The sequence below is a fragment of the Dama dama genome, chromosome 5 (assembly GCF_033118175.1).
Source record: "Dama dama isolate Ldn47 chromosome 5, ASM3311817v1, whole genome shotgun sequence".
NCBI classification, from domain to species: domain Eukaryota; kingdom Metazoa; phylum Chordata; class Mammalia; order Artiodactyla; family Cervidae; genus Dama; species Dama dama.
Genome location: NC_083685.1, coordinates 34894901 through 34916957, shown reverse-complemented (window position 1 = coordinate 34916957; position 22057 = coordinate 34894901). Strand labels below are relative to the sequence as shown.

At 36.2% G+C, this 22057-nt stretch overlaps 1 protein-coding gene across 1 annotated transcript in view; it reads left to right on the top strand.

The window, feature by feature from the left end:
* The window catches only part of FSTL5 (follistatin like 5), an 864841-nt gene that overhangs the window by 691569 nt on the left and 151215 nt on the right, over positions 1 to 22057 (top strand). The window contains exons 9-10 of the mRNA XM_061140881.1: positions 8888 to 9049; positions 13726 to 13860. Coding sequence (XP_060996864.1) covers positions 8888 to 9049; positions 13726 to 13860 — 297 coding nt within the window. The remainder of the gene's footprint in view (positions 1 to 8887; positions 9050 to 13725; positions 13861 to 22057) is intronic.

The following is a 22057-nucleotide window of genomic DNA, read 5'->3' as shown; positions in this document are numbered from 1 at the left end:
AAAATTCTGAAAGAGATAGGAATACCAGACCACCTGACCTGCCTCTTGAGAAATCTGTATGCAGGGTCAGGAAGCAACAGTTAGAACTGGACATGGAACAATAGACAGGTTCCAAATAGGAAAAGGAGTACATCAAGGCTATATATTGTCACCCTGCTTATTTAACTTCCATGCAGAGTACATCATGAGAAATGCTGGGCTGAAAGAAGCACAAGCTGGAATCAAGATTGCTGGAAGAAATATCAATAACCTCAGATATGCAGATGACACCACCCTTATGGCAGAAAGTGAAGAAGAACTAAAGAGCCTCTTGATGAAAGTGAAAGAGGAGAGTGGAAAAGTTGGCTTAAAGCTCAACTTTCAGAAAAGTAAAATCATAGCATCTGGTCCCATAACTTCATGGCAAATAGATGGGGAAACAGTGGCTGACTTTATTTTTTGGGGGACTCCAAAATCAGTGCAGATGGTGATTGCAGCCATGAAATTAAAAGATGCTTACTCCTTGAAAGGAAAGTTATGACCAACCTAGACAGCATATTAAAAAGCAGAGACATTACTTTGCCAACAAAGGTCTGTCTAGTCAAGGCTATGGTTTTTCCAGTAGTCATGTATGATGTGAGAGTTGGACTATAAAGAAAGCTGAGAGCCGAAGAATTGATGCTTTTGAACTGTGGTGTTGGGGAAGACTCTTGAGGGTCCCTTGGACTGCAAGGAGATCCAACCAATCCATCCTAAAGGAGATCAGTCCTGGGTGTTCACTGGTAGGATGGATGTTGAATTGAAACTCCAAAACTTTGGCCACCTGATGCGAAGAGCTGACTCATTTGAAAAGACCCTGATGCTGGGAAAGATTGAAGGCAGGGGGAGAAGAGGATGACAGAGGATGAGATGGTTCGATGGCATCACCGGCTCAATGCACATGGGTTTGGGTAAACTCCGGGAGTTGGTGATGGACAGGGAGTCCTGGCGTGCTGTAGTCCATGGGGTCGCAAAGAGTCAGACATGACTGAGCGACTGAACTGAACTGAACTGAACATACTAAATTGTCTAATGCTTAGTGGCTTTAAACAACAAACCTTTATCATCTTCTCAATATGATGATAATTTTAAGCTATAATAAAGAGGTAAAAGGTAATAAGTAGAGAAATGAAGTTAAAAAATATTGAGAAAAGCTTATCTAGGTGGCCCTGGTATGAAGTATTTCTGAGGTGCAGTCAACATTTTGGCTGGGGCTGCAGTGATCTAAGGAGAAAGCAATGGCACCCCACTCCAGTACTCTTGCCTGGAGAATCCCGTGGATGAAGGAGCCTGGTAGGCTGCTGTCCATGGGTTTGCTAAGAGTCGGACACAATTAAGCAACTTCACTTTAATTGGCGAAGGAAATGGCAACCCACTCCAGTGTTCTTGCCTGGAGAATCCCAGAGATGGGGAGCCTGGTGGGCGGCCGTCTATGGGGTTGCATAGAGTCAGACAAGACTGAAGTGACTTAGCAGCAGCAGCAGTGATCTAAAAGCTTGCTAGAGAATTTACTTTCAGGATGGCTCCCTCATCCTGTTTTGTTTTCTTGCAGCTATTGACATTGGAAATTTCTCTGTCATTTGACCTATACGCACTTCTATAAGGCTTCCTTTCTGATCAAAGTAAATTTCACATAACATTGAATCATTTTAAAGTGAACAATTCTGTGGTTTACAGTACATTTAAAATGTTATGCAACCATCTTACTATCTACTCCCCAGACATTTTCATCAACCCTCAGATAATCCTCATATCCACCAAGTAGTCATTTTACATTTCTCCCTCCCCTCAGTCCCTATAAACCACTAATCTGCTTTCTATCTTGATGGATTTACCCATTCTGGATGTTTCATACAATATGTGGACTTATAAGTTACACTTCTTTCACTTAGGAGAATATCTTAGCATGTTAAAATAGTAGCATATATCAGTACTTCTTTCTTTTCATCATCAAATAATATTTTATTGTTTGGATAAACCAAATTTTATTTTCTATTTATCAGTTGATACTTGTTGTATCATTTCCACCTTTTGGTTGGTAAAGCATCTGCCTGTAGTGCGGGAGACCTGGGTTTGATCCCTGGGTTGTGAAGATCCCCTGGAGAAGGAAATGGAAACCCACTCCAGTACTCTTGCCTGGAAAATTCCATGGACTGAGGAGCCTGGTGGACTACAGTCCATGAGGTCGCAATGAGTCAGACACGACTGAGCGACTTCACTTTCTTTTCACTTTTATTATATATGTATGTGTATATATATATATGTATTTTCTTTACTATATCTGTTGAAGAACACTTAGATTCTTTCCATACTTAAGCTGCTGTGAATAATGGTGCTATGAACATGGGAAAAATGTTCATATGTACAGCTATCTCTTTGAGATAATAAACTTTCCTGTTCCTTTGAGTATATATCCTGAAGTGGGACTGCCAGATCATTATAGATATATGTATATGCTTACCAGGGAGTGCTAGTGGTAAAGAACCCAGTTACCAATAAAGGAGACTTAAGAGATATGGGTTTGATCTCTGGATTGAGAATGGGAAGATCCCCTAGAGGGGGGCATGGTAACCCCCTCCAGTAATCTTGCCTGGAATATCCCATGGACAGAGGAAGAAGGTGGGCTACAGTCCATAGCATTGCAAAGAGTCGAACACAACCGAAGCAGATTAGCACAGTATATATTTATATATATACACACAAATTGTTTAAAAAGTTTTGCCTTAGGAAATTCTGACCACTCAAAATTTGGAACATACTTGTTTTTAATACTCATCAGATTTTCTTTCTTTTTTTCTTATTGGCTAAATTCAGGGGCTATTATAGACCATGTTCAGCCAGGTTGGTTAAGGGCAACATGAAATGTGGAGAGGGTTGGTCCAAGAATTAGAGCTCCCTGACTTTTATCTCAAACTCTGGGCTACAGTAAGCTATGTGACCTGAAGATGCCATTAACCTCGCAGTGAATCATCTTCCCAGCAACATGACTATGGAGTGTTCAGCGTTCTTTATAGAGTCAATGAATATGTTATAATTTTCACTCTTAAGGTACTGCTGTGAATGCTGCACCAGAGGAATTAATACATATAACAGGGGAGACATTATTGAATCTCATTTTTCCTGGTGAGAATATCAAGGTTAAAGTTCAGAAGGAATCTGTATCAATTAAGGCTTATTTAAGCAGAAAAGGGGGGGTTATTGGTTTTATTACAGATATATTTATAATTTCTTGAGAAATTTTCATACTAGTTTCCCAGTGGCATCACCAGTTTGCTTTCCCACCAACAATATACATGAGATCCCTTTTCTCCACGTCCTCAACAGCATGTTCTGTTCAGTTCAGTTGAGTTGCTCAGTCATGTCTGATTCTTTGTGATCCCGTGGACTGCAGTATGCCAGGCTTCCCTGTTTATCAGCAACTCCCAGAGCTTGCTCAAACTCATGTCTATTGAGTTGGTAAAGCCATCCAACCATCTCATTCTCTGTCGTCCCTTTCCCCTCCTGCCTTCTATCTTTTCCAGCAGCAGAGTCTTTCCAATGAGTCAGTTCTTCCCATCAATATTGGAGCTTCAGCTTCAGTATCAGACCTTCCAATGAATATTCAGGACTGATTTCCTTTAGGATGGACTGGTTGGGTCTCCTTGCAGTCCAAGGGATTCTCAAGAGTCAAAAGCATCTGCTCTTAGGTGCTCAGCTTTCTTTATAGTCCAACTCTCACATCCACTGGAAAAACCATAGCCTTGACTAGATGGACCTTGGTTGGCAAAGTAATGTTTCTGCTTTTTAATGCTCTGTCTAGATTGGTTATAACTTTTCTTCCAAGGAGCAAGCATCTTTTAATTTCATGGCTGCAGTCACCATCTGCAGTGATTTTCAGTCCAGTTCAGTTCACTCGCTCAGTCATGTCTGATTCTTTGCAACCCCATGGACTGCAGCACGCCAGGCCTCCCTTTCCATCACCAACTTCCAGAGTTTACTCAAACTCATGTCCATTGATTAGTTGATGCCATCCAACCATCTCATCCTCTGTTGTCCCCTTCTTCTCCCATCTTCAATCTTTCCCAGCATCAGGATCTTTTCCAATGAGTCAGTTCTTTGCATCAGGTGCCAAAGTATTGGAGTTTCAGTTTCAGCATCAGTCCTTCCAATGAATATTCAGGACTGATTTCCTTTAGGATGGACTGATTGGATCTCCTTGCTGTATAAAGGACTCTCAAGAGTCTTCTCCAACACCACAGTTCAAAAACATCAATTCTTCAGCCCTCAGCTTTCTTTATAGTCCAACTGGCACATCCATACATGACTGCTGGAAAAACCATAGCAGTGATTTTAGAGCCCAAGAAAATAAAAGTCTGTCACTGTTTGTGTTGTTTTCCCATCTGTTTGCCAAGAAGTGATGACTAGATGCCATGATCATAGCTTTTTGAATGTTGAGTTTCAAGACAGCATTTTCACTCTCTTTCAGTTTTATCAAGAGGCTGTTTATTTCCTCTTCACTTTCCACCATAAGGGTGGTGTCATCTACATATCTGCGGTTATTGATATTTCTCCTGGCAATCTTGATTATAGCTTGTGCTTCACCCAGCCAGCATTTCACATGATGTACTCTGTGTATAAGATAAATAAGCAGGTGACAATATACAGCCTTGATGTGCTCCTTTCCCAATTTGGAACCAGTCTGTTTTTCCTTGTCCAGTTCTCACTGCCTCTTCATGACCTGCATACAGATTTCTTAGGAGGCAGGTAAGGTGGTCTGGAATTCTCATCTCTAAGAATTTTCTTCAGTTTGTTGTGATCCACACAGTCAAATGCTTTAGCGCAGTCGATGAAGCAGAAGTAGGTGTTTTTTTTCTGGAACTCTCTTGCATTTTCTAGGATCCAATGGATGTTGGCAATTTTATCTTTGGTTCCTCTGCCTTTTCTAAACCCAGCTTGAACATTTGGAGGTTCTTAGTTATCTCTTAGATAACAGACATCCTACCAAATGTAAAATTTTATCTCATTGTGGCTTTGCTTTGCATTTCCCTGATAATCAGTGACATTGAGCACCTTGTTATGAACATGCCTGCCATTGTATATCTTCTTTGGAAAAATGCTTATTTAGATGACTTGTCCCTTTTTTTCTATTAAGTTGTATGAGTTTTCTGAATATTTTGGCTTAACTCCTTATCTAATAGGGGTTTACAGATGTTTTCTCCCATTCTGTATGCTGACTTTTTGTTTGATGATTTTGTTATCTGTACAGAAAAGATTCTTTGCTTTTTAGTTGCTGAATTGTAAATGTTCATTATATGATCCAGATACTAGTCACATATCAGGTATCAATCACATTTTTTCTTCTTTTTTCAGTTGTACTTATACTTTCTTGATAGTGTCCTGTGAAGATTCAAAAATTTTTGTTTTCATGAAGTCCAATTTGTCTATTTTGTTGTTGTTGTTGCTAATGTTTTGGGGTCATATCTAAGAAATCATGGTCAAATACAAAGTCATAAAGGTTTACTCCTATGTTTTCTTATGACAATTGTATTGTTCTAGCTGTTGCATTTAGGTCTTTGATTCACTTTGAGTTATTTTTATTCAGGTGTGATGTAAGGATCCACATTCATTGTCTTGCATGTGGATATCCATGTATTATAGCATCAAATTTTTTTTTTGTATTCTAGCATCAATTTTTAAAAGACTGTTTCTTAGTATCCTTGTAAAAAGTGAGTTGACTGTAGATATATGAACTATCTCTGTGTTCCTTAACTAATTTCGTAGATGTGTATTTTTATCTTATTTCCAGTATCACATTTTTTGACTACTGTACCTTTGTAATATGGTTGGAAATTGGGAGATATGAGAGTTCCAGTTTCATTCTTCTTTTTAAGGGAAGAATGTACTTTCCTTATTATTCTGAGGATTAGCTCTTCCATCTCTAAAACAATCAATTATGAATTTTGATAGTGGTTACATTGTGTTCACAGGTCAATTTTGGAGTATTGTCATCTTGCCAGTTATTATTATCTCACCAATTAATTATTTGAGTCCTTGAACACATGATGTCTTTCCATTTAGGTTTTCTTTAAATTCTTTTAACATGTATTGTAGTCTTCAGTATAAAAGTCTTGTACCCTCTTTGTGAAATTTATTTCTAAATATTTATTTTTTGTTTGTACCATAAGTAGAATTACCCTAAATTCTTTTCTTTAACTTTTGTATTAATTTATTTTTAATTGGAGGATAATTGTCTTGCAACATTGTGTTGGTTTCTGCCATACAGCAATATGATTCAGCCATAGGTATACATATGTCCACTCCTTCTGGAACCCTCCTTCAACCTTCCACCACATCCTACACTTCTATGTTTTCACAAAGCACCAGGTTTGACTTCACTGTGTAACAGATAATTTCCACTGGCTATCTGTTTTATATGTGGTAGTTTATGTGTTTCAATGCAACTCTCAATTTGTCCCACCCTCTCTTTTCTCCACTGTGTCCAAAAGTCAGTTCTCTATATCTCCATCTCCACTGCTACCCTATAAAGAGAGTCATTGGTATTATCTTTCTAGATCACATATATATGCATTAATATGTGATACTTGTTTTTGCTCTTTCTGACTTACTTCACTCCGTATAACAGGCTCTAGGTTTATCCACTTCATTAGAACTGACTCAAATGTTTTCCTTTTTATGGCTGAGTAACATTCCATTGTATATGTGTACCAGAATTTCTTTATCCATTCATCTGATGATGGACATCTAGGTGGCTTCCATGTCCTGGCTATTGTAAATAGTGCTGCTCTGAATATTGGGGTACCTGTGTCTTTTCCAGTTATGTTTTCCTCAGAGTAAATGCCCAGTAGTGAGATTGTTGGGTGGTATGGTAGTATTACTCCCAGTGTTTTAAGGAATCCTCATACTGTTGTCCATAGTGGCTGTATCAATATACATTCCCACTAACAGTACAATAGAGTTCCCTTTTTCTCCACACTCTCTCCAGCACTTATTGTTTATAGATTCTTTGATAATGGCCATTCTGGCTGGTGTGAGGTGATCCCTAACTGTAGTTATGATTTGCATTTCTCTAATAATGAGCAATATTGAGCATCTTTTCATGTGTTTGTTGGGCATCTGTATGTTTTCTTTGGAGAAATATCTGTTTAGATCTTCTGTCCACTTTTCGATTGGTTTGCTTTTTTTTTTTTTTTTTTGGTATTGAGCTGCGTGAACTACTTGTATATCTTGAAGATTAATCCTTTGTCATTTGTTTCATTCATTTTTATTTTCTCTCATTCTGAGAGTTGTCTTTTCAACCTGTTTACAGTTTTCTTTGCTATGCAAAGGCTTTTAAGTTTAATTAGGCCCTATTTGTTTATTTTTGGTTATATTTCCATTATTCTAGGAGGTGAATCATAAAGGATATTCCAGTGGTTTATGTCAAAGAGAATTCAGCCTATCTTTTCCTCTAAGAGTTTTACAGCTTCTGGTCTTACATTTAGGTCTTCAGTCTATTCTGAGTTCATCTTTGTGTATGGTGTTATAAAGTATTCTATTTTCATTTTTTGCATGTATTCATAACTATTTTTCCCAGTACCACTTACTGAAGAGGCTGTCTTTTCTCCATTGCATATTGCCTCCTTTGTCAAATATAAAGTTCTCAAAGGTGCTTGGGTTTATCTCTGGGCTTTCTATCTTGTTCCATTGATCTATATTTCAGTTTTGGTGCCAGTACCATACTGTCTTGATGACTATAACTTTGTAGTATAGTCTGAAGTCAGGACACTTGTTTCCTCCAGTTCCACTCTTCTTTCTCAAGATGTTTTTTGCTATTTGGAGTCTTATGTATCATAAGTGGAATTGTTATTGTAATTTTTTTTTTAAGATGCTATAGCAAGGAAAAGTTTTTCCTTCTCTCCCATTTAAGTATTTATTCATTTATCTATATAACTGAATTCTTAGAGTCTTATTTTTATACTCCTTCATAACTGGTAATTATCTTAATGCTCAAATTATTTTGTGTTTGGTAAATGAGAGCCCCTTTTGTATTTTTTGGTATGTTTTTCTCATTCCTTAAGGACCTCTTTATTTTTGAATCTTATTGAAACAAGATAGCCTGGGCTCACCTTGTATTTTGCCTGGTACAGTCTCAGAGTAGCTTTTGTGCAGGGACCACTGGCACATTTTCAGTTCAGTTCAGTTCAGTTCAGTTGCTCAGTCATGTCCAACTCTTTGTGACCCCATGAATCGCAGCATGCCAGGCCTCCCTGTCCATCACAAACTCCCGGAGTTTACTCAAACTCATGCCCATCGAGTCGGTGATGCCATCCAACCATCTCATCCTCGGTCATCCCCTTCTCCTCCTGTCCCCAGTCCCTTCCAGCATCAGGGTCTTTTCCAACGAGTCAACTCTTCGCATGAGGTGGCCGAAGAATTGGAGTTTCAGCTTCAGCATCAGTCCTTCCAATAAATACCCAGGACTGATCTCCTTTAGGATGGACTAGTTGGATCTCCTTGCAGTCCAAGGGACTCTCAAGAGTCTTCTCCAACACCACAGTTCAAAAGCATCAATTCTTAGGTGCTCAGCTTTCTTCATAGTCCAACTCTCACATCCATACATGACCACTGGAAAAACCATAGCCTTGACCAGACGGACCTTTGTTGGCAAAGTAATGTCTCTGCTTTTTAATATGCTATCTAGGATGGTCATAGCTTTCCTTCCAAGGAGTAGGCACATTTTAGTGGATACTAAATTACTTAGATTTGCAAACTGACACCTTATAGATATGCATAACATCATTAACATATACAATTGTTTTATCTCTTTGTTTCAGAAAATCAAGTGGCATATATGGATACTAATAATTTTCTTTTCCATTTCTAATTTTAGTCCCTCCAGTAATCCGGGTGTATCCAGAAAGTCAGGCCCGAGAACCTGGAGTTACTGCAAGTCTTAGGTGCCATGCAGAAGGTATACCGAATCCTCAGCTTGGCTGGCTGAAGAATGGAATCGATATTACACCAAAGCTGTCCAAGCAACTCACACTTCAAGGTGCTTTTTACTTGCATTTTTTCTCTTAAATAACAATGCAGAAATTTCATGCTAAAATTTATAGCATATTTTACATTCTTTGGAAAAAAGAGAAAGTGATACTTGGTGGCAATGTGTGCCATGAATATGAAAAAAGTTATGTTAGTATCTAAGACATAATGTTTGAAAAAATCCTTTAATACTTTTAATGTTTTAAATAATAGTCTTGTCATAATGATTAGTTATGTCATTATTTTTATAAGTAAGATATTAATTGTTTTTCTTCTAAAACTTATCCTCTAAATTATAGCAGATATGTTGAACAGAATAATTGAATTCCTTCTTTAAATACACTTCTGAAGAGACAATTTAAATGTTTAAATCATACATTAAAATATGTATTACAGAATATGTCAATAATATAGAAATACTTTTGGAAATATTTTACAGCACATTTTGCAAATGAACAAAGAGAAAACTCAAAATGTTGCTAAATATGTTTCATGTTTGTGTTGTTTTAAAATGATGAAGTTCTTACGTTCTAATATATAAAATAGTCTACATGTTCTAATAATCTAATATGCAGTTGTGATTAGTCATTATACAGATTACAATAGCCACACATGTGTGGTATATAAAAAACAGATAACCTTTATCATATCAAATAATCAAAATAATGCAAAATTAATTGCATATAGTTTAATTATCTTAGTAAGTAAAAAAATTTACAAATCTTATTTCCATTGTCAAGAGTAACCCAGAGATAGTCATTTTACTGAAACATCTGTTATGTGGCATTACATTCCTTATTCCAAGCCTTTAAATTCCTTCTATTCATACTGTTCGAAATGAATATATTTTCCTTATTTCTATATGAATATACTGCTACTACCATTCAATTTAGAGAGTGAATGCAATTTATTAGCATACATTTTAAATAAATCTTTTAAAAACTTTTACTTATCTATTTTTGAAAATCAAGAATGAGTATTTTTGATCTTTCAAAGCTGAATCCTAACAATTTCATGTTAATATAAATAGGCAAAACAAATTTACATATTTACTTCTCTGATTGTATCTTGGTGTCTATTATGTGAGAAGAAGATTGATCTGATTAACAGAAATCAAATTGAATAAAAGTCTAATTAGTTTTTGATTTTGCAATCTCTTGCCCACTTGATAGCAAAACATATTCTATAAACATAATATAGCCTTGTTTTAGAAATGTGTGCATTCTGTGTGTGCTGAGTCACTTCAGTTTTCCCTGACTCTCTATGACCCTGTGGACTAGAGTCCACCAGTCAACTCTGTCCATGGGATTCTCCAGGCAAGAATATTGGAATGGGTTGCCATTTCCTCCTCCAGGGGATTTTTCCCAACCCAGGGATCCAACCCATGTCTCTAATGTCTTCTGCACTGGCAAGCAGGTTCTTTAACACTAGGACCACCTGGGATACCCTTTATATGAGAAGAAAAATTTGGGGAGTTAGTTACAATCTTTACTCAACTTTGAATGAATGAGGTGCACAGGAGTGTGAATTTCCATGTGACTTTGTCTATGTTAACACGTTAACAAATTCTATAGTTAATTATCTGTTTATTCATAAGATACTCCTTTGTCCCTTTTATGTGAAGTCTAAGTCTAGGCACTAACTGAAAAACTAGGTAAATAGACGGGATGTTATGAGAAGTAAAATTCTAGAAAAGAAATATTTTATTGGCAGCCAAATCAAGAGAATATCTGAAGGAGACTAATAATTAGCAAAGAGATGGGGACAAATGATATTACAGAAGAAAAGAAAAGAAAGCCAAAACTGGGAAAGAGTTCATCAACACTCTATGCACAGTCAAGGGAAATCATTAAAATACATTCATTGGTTAGTGATTAGTTTGTCACTGTGACATTTAAAAAATCAGTTTGCTGTGTCCTTAGAAATGAAAGATAGGAATAAAAATATCTTTCAAAATTTTGAAAGCTGGAAAAGAAAAGGTAGTAGCTTCTGGTGAAAAGGTTTAGGACTGGTGAAGTTATTTCTTACTTCTTGGACAGTTTATTTTGGTTTGAAAGGATATAGGTAAAGAGAAAGATACGTGGACGATGGAGCAGGGGGAAGATGGACAAATTGTTGTGGAAATCAACAAGAAAGAAGGAGGGGATGTTCTCAGAATGAAGCAGAGAAAGTTTCCTTTGAGAAGTAAACAAAAATGAAGATGTTGAGGAAAACAGGAAGTTTGGATTAATTTCTTTATTTTTTAGCTTTTACTGAAATAAAGTTGACCGAAAAATTTGTGTAAATTTAAGGTGTACAGCGTGATGAACTTTTTAAACTTATGTACTGTAAAATTATATGAGTTCACATTCTAATCATGTGTATGTATTTAATGATTTAAAGAAGAAGACCAGCTGCTTAAATTAAGAAGTTATTATTTGCTGGGAAACATTAAACAAAGAAAAAAAGATTTTAAATAAAAGTGAAGTAGGGTATGAAATGAATCAACTATAAAGGTCAAGTAACATTCTGTAAACTGAATACTGTGAATTTGAGATTTTGTAAATTTCCTTATGTAATAGTCTAATAATATATTCAAAAAGTGGGTGCAGGGAACATCATCTTGCTCTAGTTCTGAAACCAGATGTGTCAGGATGATAAACGAACCAGGAAATTGGTAACTCCGGCTATGGAATAGAAAATATCTATAAATGCTAGCTAATGTAGGAAAAGGAAAGACAAGCACGTAAGTTAGAAAAACATATAAGAATTTTGGGAAGAGAGAATTTGAAGAATAAATTAACTTAAGGGTTTCAAAAGTTCTAGAGAATTCACATCATTAAATGTGTGGTCTTTGGAGAGGGTCATGTTTCACACAAAACAAGAAGCTGATCTGGACTTAAATATTGATATTTTGTTTCCTCCCCACCTTCTAGAGCATGGGTTTACAAATGAAGGACCCCAGACCAAAACTGGAAAGCTGCCTATTTTTGTAAATAAAGCAATATTTTTGCTTGTTTTCTGTTTTTGTTTTTAGTTCAGAGCCACACACATTTTTAAAAATATTGTTTTTGGCTGCCGTCATGCTGCTATGGCAGAGGTGAGTAGTTGGCACAGAGACTGTAGCCCACAAAGTTTAAAATATTTACCATCTGGCCTTTTTGAGAAAAGCAAAAACAAACACAAAAGCTTGCCAACTGCTTTGGAGAAGTGATTCTCAACAAATGATGGAATGGAAGTGTGCAGTGATATTTGTAAGAGAAAGAGGTTTGAGTGATTTCTATGATTAGCCTTCCCCAAATACTCACTGCCCCTCCATATCCCCATAGGAATGATATTCAAGCTCTTTTCCCATTGGTTTTTTACCTTCTTTCCCCAAATAGCCACTCTGATTATTTGATCCCCATCTCTATCAGGAAGAGTCATGCTCCTTTTTGCTGCACACAGAGCATGGTGTCCCCGTGACTGGATAACACAGAATACACATGTAAGCATGCACACACACACACACACACATGCACAGAAAAAAAGAAAGTAAAAGAAAAGATGCAAACCTAAACAAATGAGCTCTAAAAATATTGAAACTTAGGCCATGATAGAACAGAAGTTCAGCCCTTATCTTTGAGGGAAGTAAACTGCATAAGATCATTCTAGGAGCTTTAGATTCCTCATCTGATGATTAGTTATTATCTGGGACTATTAAGGGATAATGTATGTAAAAGCTTCCCAGATGGCTCAGTGGTAAAGAATCCACCTGCTAACACAGGAGATGAGGGTCCAATCCCTTGGTAGATTCTGTAGAGGAGGACATGGACACCCACTCCAGTATTCTTGCCTGGAAAATCCCATGGACAGAACAGCCTGCAGGCTGAAGTCCATGAGGTTGCAAACAGTTGGACAAAAATGAGCAACTGAGCATGCACGCATATGTAAAAGTACTTCATGTTCTGCCAATGTATAGTAAATGGCTAATTATATCCTTGTTTACACTTTGAGGAATGCAATTCATTATTCAGAGATTAGCTTCAAAAATATTCTTTTACCAAGATTTAAAAGTTGGGTTAATCAATCCCTTAACCCTTTGGTTGATAATGATGATATCAATTTCCATATGATAATATTGCTTAGATTAGGTATATTTCTTGAAAACAACTGAGAATATTGCAAAGGAATTATGTATATTTTCTTTCTGTTCCCCCTACCTAATAACTCCTAAGGTATAATGCAGACACAATACTATGCTTGCTCAATGGAATGGCATTATACTTATATGATGTAGCTCACTTAATTCCTTTATGACATGTACTTTCACATGTGTTCTCTAAATGAACCATATTGATATTAATTAAAACTGTTGTAAAGCTGAGGATAAAGTGGATCCTGAATATTAAAAATGAATACAGAAATGAAATTATAGCTATCAACATGTAGCACTTCTTATGCAAGGTAGGGAATATGAAATGAATATAAAATACACTGTGTGTCTTTTGATAAGTAGTATTGGGATGTCTGTAATAGAATGACAGCACAATTTATGAAATACTTGAATGCATTAGAAATAACTTAGCATGTCTCCAAAGCATGGAAGTAGGAAGGAAAACAGTTTAATTAGGAAAAGCTAAGTGAACTATTTGACTGTGTAATCAGAAATGACTATACCAAAGCTGAAATTGTAGCTAATAAGTTGCATTTGCCTTCTGTTTTCAGCAAATGGCAGTGAGGTTCATATCAGCAATGTGCGCTATGAAGATACGGGAGCATACACTTGTATTGCAAAAAATGAAGCAGGAGTGGATGAAGACATCTCTTCTCTTTTTGTGGAAGATTCTGCTAGAAAAACCCGTATGTATTGAATACACACACACACACACACACACACACACACACACGGTAAAAAATCTGCTTGCAATGAGAGAGACCCAGCTGGGAAGATGCCCTGGAGACGGGAATGGCAAGCCATTCCAGCATTCTTGTCTGGAGAATCCCATGGGCAGAGGAGCCTGGTGAGTTACAGTCCATGGAGTCGCAAAGAGTCAGACACAACTGATTCACACACACACACACACACAAACACCATACTCAACTTTAAGCTTTTTTCAGAAACAGCAGCATCAGAAAATGCTAAGAAATGATTAATTAATTAAAAAAAAAAAGACAAACAAAAGCAGTTTTCATATATAGGAAGGATAGAATTCTTGAAATATTAAAAGTAGATTGAAAGATTAACTACAAGATTGTGAAATGTTCAATATGACATGAAAATGATTTTTTTTTCTTTGGCAGATGTATATAAGCTATTTTGAGTCCTGTCTTCCCATTTGCTTATACAGGAAATTAAATCCTTTGCAAATTCCCTCTCCTCAATGATTTGGGATTCTTGGTCCCACAATACAGCCAAGGGGTATCCTATACACTTAATACCATAATATCATTCTTTTTTCTCTATTCTGCATTGTAGTCAGTGGTCCAATAGCAGTACATCAACCTTTCTCTGCAGCAGGTAGAGAAGTAAGCCACATGAAACATACATTGCCCTGGCACCAACAACACATCATGGGTTATTCTCCACTTACTGCTTGAAATCCTTTGTCATCACTGTACATATCTCCAAATTTTCTCATGAAGTTTTAAGAAAAATGTAGTGTCCTACTTAAACATTTTTACTAGGTGAAAGGAATATGATGGGAAGGAGATACTAAAGATGAATTTTTGGTTACTGCTGAACTATAATATTTAGAACACAAAGTACTCCTATAACATTGATCAAGTGAGCTACCTATAGGCAAAGACTCAGACACTTTCTTCCTCTGGTACACATGCCACACATGGCCATTTTGGGATTCTTTCTCAATTTGCTTGGACTGACTATTCATCCTCCTCACTCCAAGGTCAATCTGTTATGCCTGTCTACATCTCATATTAGTCTAAGCTTTTCAGGGACTCTGATATTTTGAGAAACCTTTATATGCTAATTTCTCTGAGCCCAGACTTTGGACAAGGTTCAAGCATTGTCCCTTGGATATGGGGTATAATTTTTGGTGTGATCCAACATTCTCCTGTAAATGGTTGTTCAGCAGCTTGTTGAAATTTTGGGGTTCTGGCCTTAGAAGATGAGCTCACATCCTTCTACTCTGCCATCTTAATAATGCAGTACTTGGGTGCAGTCTCAAAAATGACAGAATGATCTCTGTTCATTTCCAAGGCAAACCATTCTGTATCACACTAATCCAAGTCTATCCCCTGACCAAAAATGCCAAAGAAGCTGAAGCTGAATGGTTCTATGAAGATATAAAAGACCTTCTAGAACTAACACCAAAAAAAAGAGAGATGTCCTTTTCATCATAGGGGACTGGAATGCAAAAGTAAGAAGTCAACAGATACTTGAAGTAGCAGGCAAGTTTGGCCTTGGAGTACAAAATGAAGCAGGGCTAAGAAAGTTTTGCCAAGAGAATGTACTTGTCATAGCAAACACCCTCTTCCAACAACACAGGAGACAACTCTACACATGGAAATCACCAGATGGTCAATACCGAAATCAGATTGATTATATTCTTTGCAGCTGAAGATGGAGAAACTCTATTCAATCATCAAAACAAGACCAACATTGACTGTGGCTCAGAACATGAACTCATTGCCAAGTTCAGATTTAAATCGAAGAAAGCAGGGAAAACCACTAGGCCATTCAGGTATGACCTAAATCAAATCCCTTATGATTATACAGTGGAAGGGACAAATAGATTCAAGGGATTAGATCTAATAGAAAGAGTGCCTGAAGAACTGTGGATGGAGGTTCATAAAATTGTACAAGAGACAGTGATCAAAACCATCCCCAAGAAAAAGAAATGCAAAAACGCAAAATGATTGTCTGAGGAAGCCTTACAAATAGCTGAGAAAGGAATAGAAGCAAAAAGCAAATGAGAAAAGGAAAGATATATCCATCTGAATGCAGAGTTACAAAGAAGAGCAAGGAGAGATAACAAAGCCCCCCTCAGGGATCAATGGAAAGAAATAGAGGAAAACAATAGAATAGGAAAGACTAGAAATCTCTTCAACAAAATTAGAGATACCAAGGGAACATTTCATGCAAAGATGGGCTCAATAAAGGACGGAAAGTGTACGGGCCTAACAGAAGCAGAAAGTATTAAGAAGAGATGGCAGGAATACACAGAAGAACTATCCAAAAAATATTTAATGACCCAGATAACCATGATGGTGTGATCACTCACCTAGAGCCAGACATTCCGGAGTGTGAAGTTAAGTGGACCTTATGCAGCATCACTATGAACAAAGCTAGTAGAGGTGATGGAATCCCAGCTGAGCTATTTCAAATACTGAAAGATGATGCCGCTAAAGTGCTGCATTCAATATGGCATCACATATGGAAAACTCAGCAGTGGCTACAGACCTGGAAAAGTTCAGTTTTCATTCCAATCCCAAAGAAAGGCAATACCAAAGAATGTTCAAACTACCACACAATTGCACTCATTTCGCACACTAGCACAATGATGCTCAAAATTCTCCAAACTCAGCTTCAACAGTACATGAACTGAGAACTTACAGATATTCAAGTTGTGTTCAGAAAAGACAGAGGAACCAGAGATCAAATTGCTAACATCTGTTGGATCATAGAAAAGGCAAGAAAATTCCAGAAAAATATCTATTTCTGCTTCATTGACTGTGCTAAAGCCTTTGATTGTGTGGGTCACAACAAACTGTTGAAAATTCTTAAAGAGATGGGAATACCAGACTGCCTTACCTGCCTCCTTAAAAATCTGTATGCAGGTCAAGAGGCAATAGTTAGAACTGAACATGGAAAAATGGACTGGTTCCAAATTGGAAAAGGAATACATCAAGGCTGTATATTGTCACCCTGCTTATTTCTCTTTTATGCAGAGTACATCATGTGAAATGCTGGCTGGGTGAAGCACAAACTGGAATTAAGTTTGTTGGAAGTAATATCAATACCCTCGTATATGCAGATGACACCACAATTATGGCAGAAAGTGAAAGGAACTAAAGAGCCTCTTGATGAAATTGAAAGAGGAACGTGAAAAAGTTGGCTTAAAACTCAGCATTCAAAAAACTAAGATCATGGCATCTGGTCCCATCACCTCATGGCTAATAGATGGGGAAACAATGGGAAGAGTGAGAGACTTTATTCTTTTGGACTCCAAAATCACTGTAGATATTGATTGCAGCCATGAAATTAAAAGATGCTTGCTCATTGGAAGAAAAGCTATGGCCAACCTAGATAGTATATTAAAAAACAGAGACATTACTTCACTAACAAAGGTCTATTAAGTCAAGGCTATGGTTTTTCCATTAGTCATGTATAGATGTGATAGCTGGACCATAAAGAAGGCTGAGCACCAAAGAATTGGTGCTTTTGAACTATGATGTTGGCAAAGACTCTTGAGAGTCCCTTGTACAACAAGGACATCATCAAACCAGTCAATCCTAAAGGAAATCAATCCTGAATATTCATTGGAAGGACCGATGCTGAAGCTGAAGCTCCAATCCTTGGGCCACCTGATTCAAAGAACTGGCTCATCAGAAAAGACTCTGATTCTGTGAAAGATTGAAGGCAGGATGAGATGGAGATGACAGGATGAGATAGTTGGATGGCACTACTGTCTCAATGAACATGAGTTTGAGCAAGCTCCGGGAGATGGTGATGGACAAGGAACCCTGGTGTGCTGCAGTCCATGGGTTTGCAAAGAGTCAGACATGACTGATGGACTGAACAGCCACAAAACATTGTCCTAGTAATCTTCTTATTCCTTTCAAACAGTGTGTACATGAGGATATGAATTGATCCAGTGAGGAAGGAGACACTTATCCAGGCCATGGCTACCAGCGTATTTGTACTATATTGTGTCTGGCTAGAACAAATACTTTTATAAGCAAATATTTTAAGATAAAATTCTAAGGTAGAAAATGAAAAAAGAAAACTCAGTTTAATGACCTAGATAAGGTCCATTAAAATTTGTTTACTCCTTTTATATATTTATGCTAAATACCAATTTTCTATTAACTTCCTATTAGAAATTAATTTTAGGACAAGTAGTTGAAAACTTTACTTGTCCTTGTTCTTTATAATGCTTATGAAGCAGACTTTAATTTCGACTCTGTATTTTAATTTTCTTTTAATATTTGTCATATATTTTTCTACATAAATCTCTGTTACAAAATTGAAACATCTAGCCATAGTTTCTTTAATCAATGAATCACACTATCTAGCATCATGGGAATTTGTGAAAATTTTTCCGGAAGATTTAATAAAATTTTGTCATATTGTTCATTTAATTATCAACAGTTCATGAAATCATGTTTTCACTTTATTTTTTACTTATCCCTTCAAACTTTTGCAGGTCAAAATAAATATTTTTAAATAATTTTAAGCTATGTTAGCAATATGCTGTTAAAATCAGAAATGCTATTTTGATAAGATATAGCAGTGCAGCCTTACTACATTTGTTTATGGAATTTTCAAAGCCATCTTATAAGAAACAGTACAAGAGAAAGATTTAGAGACTTCCGTTTTCTATGTCTGCAAGTAAAACTTTTATAGATATTACTTATGTACTTAAGTTATGTGAGATTTTAAAGGAAAAAGCATGAAAACTAGAAGAAGTGAAGTGAAGTGAAGTGAAGTTGCTCAGTCGTGTCTGACTCTTTGTGACCCCATGGACTGTAGCCTGCCAGGATCCTCAGCCCATGGGATTTCCCAGGCAAGAATACTGGAGTGGGTTGCCATTTCCCTTTCCAGGGGATCTTCCCGACCCAGGGATCAAACCTGGTCACCTGCATTGCAGGCAGAGGCTTTACCCTCTAACCCACCAGGGAAGCCCCGAAAACTAGAAGATTTTATTTTTAATAAATTAGTGAATTTTAGTAAGAATTTTTAACATAGAGTCTACCTTCTCAATTTATTTTAAGGGCACAACACCACATTGTTAAATACAGGATCTAAGTTGCACAGTAGAGCTCCAAAGTTTATTTGTGTTGCATAACTACAACTTTAAAACCATTGAACAACTCTTGGTTTCTCCTTTCTCCTCTTCCCCTGGCAGTCACCTTGTATTTTCTGCTGTTATGATTTTTATTTTTTTTTTAGGTATCTCATGTAAGTACAATTACACAGTAATTGTCCTTCTGTGACAGACTTATTTTAATCAACATAATGTCTTACAGGTCCATCCACATGGTTCCGTCTTTTTAAGAGTGAATAATATTAGGTTATATGTATATACAATATTTTCTTTATCCATTGATTTGTCAGTAGGTACTTGGGTTATTTCCATATCTTGCATGGTGTGAATAACGCTGTGTACAACTATGTCTTTGATTCTGATTTCAGTTTCTTACAAAATACATCTACAAGTGGGAGTGCTGGATCATGTGATAGTTTTATATTTAAACTCTGTGATGTTTTCCATAGTGGCTAAATCATTTCACATACCCACAGATGAGTCTACACCTTCCAGTTTCTCCACATCCTTTCCAATACTTTTATCTTTTGCTATTTTGATAAAGCATTTCTAACAGGTATGAAAATTATCTCTCATTTTGTTTTGTTTTTTTTTTTTGCCTCCCTGATGATTAGTGATGTAGAACACATTTTTATATGGTCCATTGGCCATTTGTATGCCTTTGGAGAAATGTCTATTTATGTCCTTTCCTTCTTTTTAAGATGGGCTATTATTTTTTTACTATTGAGTTATTGGAGTCCCTTTTTTGGAAAATTAAATGCTTATCAGATATAAAGCTTGAATATATTTTCTACCATTACATAGGTAGTTTTTTCACTCTGTTGATTGTTTACTTTGCTGTTCAGAAGCTTTTAAATTTGATATATTCCAACTTGGCTATTTTTGCTTTTGCTACATGTGCTTTTGAGAAAACCAATATACCTGATGAATATAGTTACAAAAGTCTTCTATAAGATATCAGTGAACTGAATCCAGTGACACATTAAAAAGAACATATACCATTGTCAAATGGGATTTATCCCTGGGATGCAAGGATGGTTTAACATACGGAGATTAGTTAATGTGATTTGCACATTAACAAACTATACTATAAAAATCATTTGATCATCCAATAGATGCAAACACAACATTTAAAACATCTTTTTATGATAAAAGTTCTTTTTACAACACTCTTTTACAATAAAAATGTTCAGCAAACTAGACTGGAAAGAATTTACCTCAACATAGTTAAGTCCATAAATTTTTAAGCTCACCACTAACACTGTACTCAATGGTAAAAAACTAAAAATCAAAAGAAAAAAAAATTCCCCTCTAAGATCACGAACAAAACATGAGTACCCACTCTCATGCTTCTATTCAACATAATATTAGAATTCCTAGCCTTAGCAATTAGGCAAAGATAATAAATAAAAGTCATCCAAATCCAAGGAACAAGAAAAATTGTCTAAGTTTGCAGATGATATGACCTCAAATAGGTAGAACCCCAAAGACTCCAGACCCACATGAACATACACACACACAAACCTGTTAGAATTAGTAAACATATTCAGTTAAATTGCAGGATGAAAAGTCAACATACAAAATCAGTTGTCTTTCTATATGTTAACAGGCTATATTTGAGAGGCAATTTTGTCCAAGGAAGTGAAAGCCCATACACTGAAAACTATAAGAAACTGATTAAATAAATTGAAAGAAAACTCAAATAAATGGAAAGATATCATGATATTCTGTGCTCATATAGTCAAAGAATGAATTTTTCTAAAACATCCATCCTAACCATAGGAATCTCTGATCCAATGCTATTTCCATCAAAATCTCAGTGGCATTTTACAGAAATATATTAAAAAATCCTAAAATTCATACGGAACAACAAAAAATCTAGGATAACTGTAACAAACTTGAAAGGAAGAAAAATACGAGAGTTAATTCACAATTCATTACAAAGCCACAGTAATTAAAACAGCTTGTTATTGATATAAACAGAGACATGTAGACAAATGGAACAGAAAATAGAGCCTAGAAATAAATCCACATGTATGCAGTCAACTGACTTTGACAAGGGCTCCAGAGTGCTCGTTGACTAAAGGGTAGTCTTTTCAAAAATTGGCACTGGGAAACAGTATCCACATGTAGAATAATGAAACTAGACCCCCATCTATACCATATATAAAAATTGGCTCAAAATAGTTAAAGACTTAGGTATAATACCTGAAAATGTAAACCTCTTATAAGAAGACATGAGGGAGAAGCTTCCTGACATTTGTTTTGTTAATAAAACCAATGGATTTTAGCTGTAACACAGATATCCAGAACATCACTAATTCATGTCTATATTCTACTATTTTGTAAGCATTCAAACACAGTTTCTTTGTAATAACAGATTTATCTTTCATTTAAATAAAGACTTAATTTTTGTTAAATTTGTTTTCCATAAATGTGCTGTACCATTATCATATATACAGTTGTTAATGTGACAGTAGCAGTTTTTAGAAAGTAGTACACATAATTAAAACCAGGATAGAGTCAAATTAAGTAAGCTTACTGAGTATAATATTATCAATGATAAAAGAGAATAAGCTGAAACTGTGAGACTGTGTAGTACAAGGCAGTTTTTCTTGGGATGTTTCCTAGTACTCAATAAACTGTCAGAATTCTGTACAACACCAAAATCAGGGAGAGGACACATCAGGGAAAACTACATCCTTTTGTAAATCTCTAACCTAAGAATTGCTCTGGGTTCTCTTCTAGTAGTTCCATGAACAAAGGCTACTACTATTAACTACACAAGTCACATTTGTATGTTGACAGATAAATATTCTCAAAAAGCAAGAGGAAACTTTCACAGACCAATCAATGGTGACTCGACCTTCAGCAAAAATAATTTTGGAGATCTTTTTTCCTTTGAGCAATGGTGAAATACAAAGTACAGTTGATCCTTGAAGAATGCAGGGCTTAGGAGCCCCAACTGCACTTGCAGTCGAAAATCTGAGGGTAACTTTAGAGTCAGCTTTTGGTATCTGCAGTTCCATATCCATGGATTCAACCAA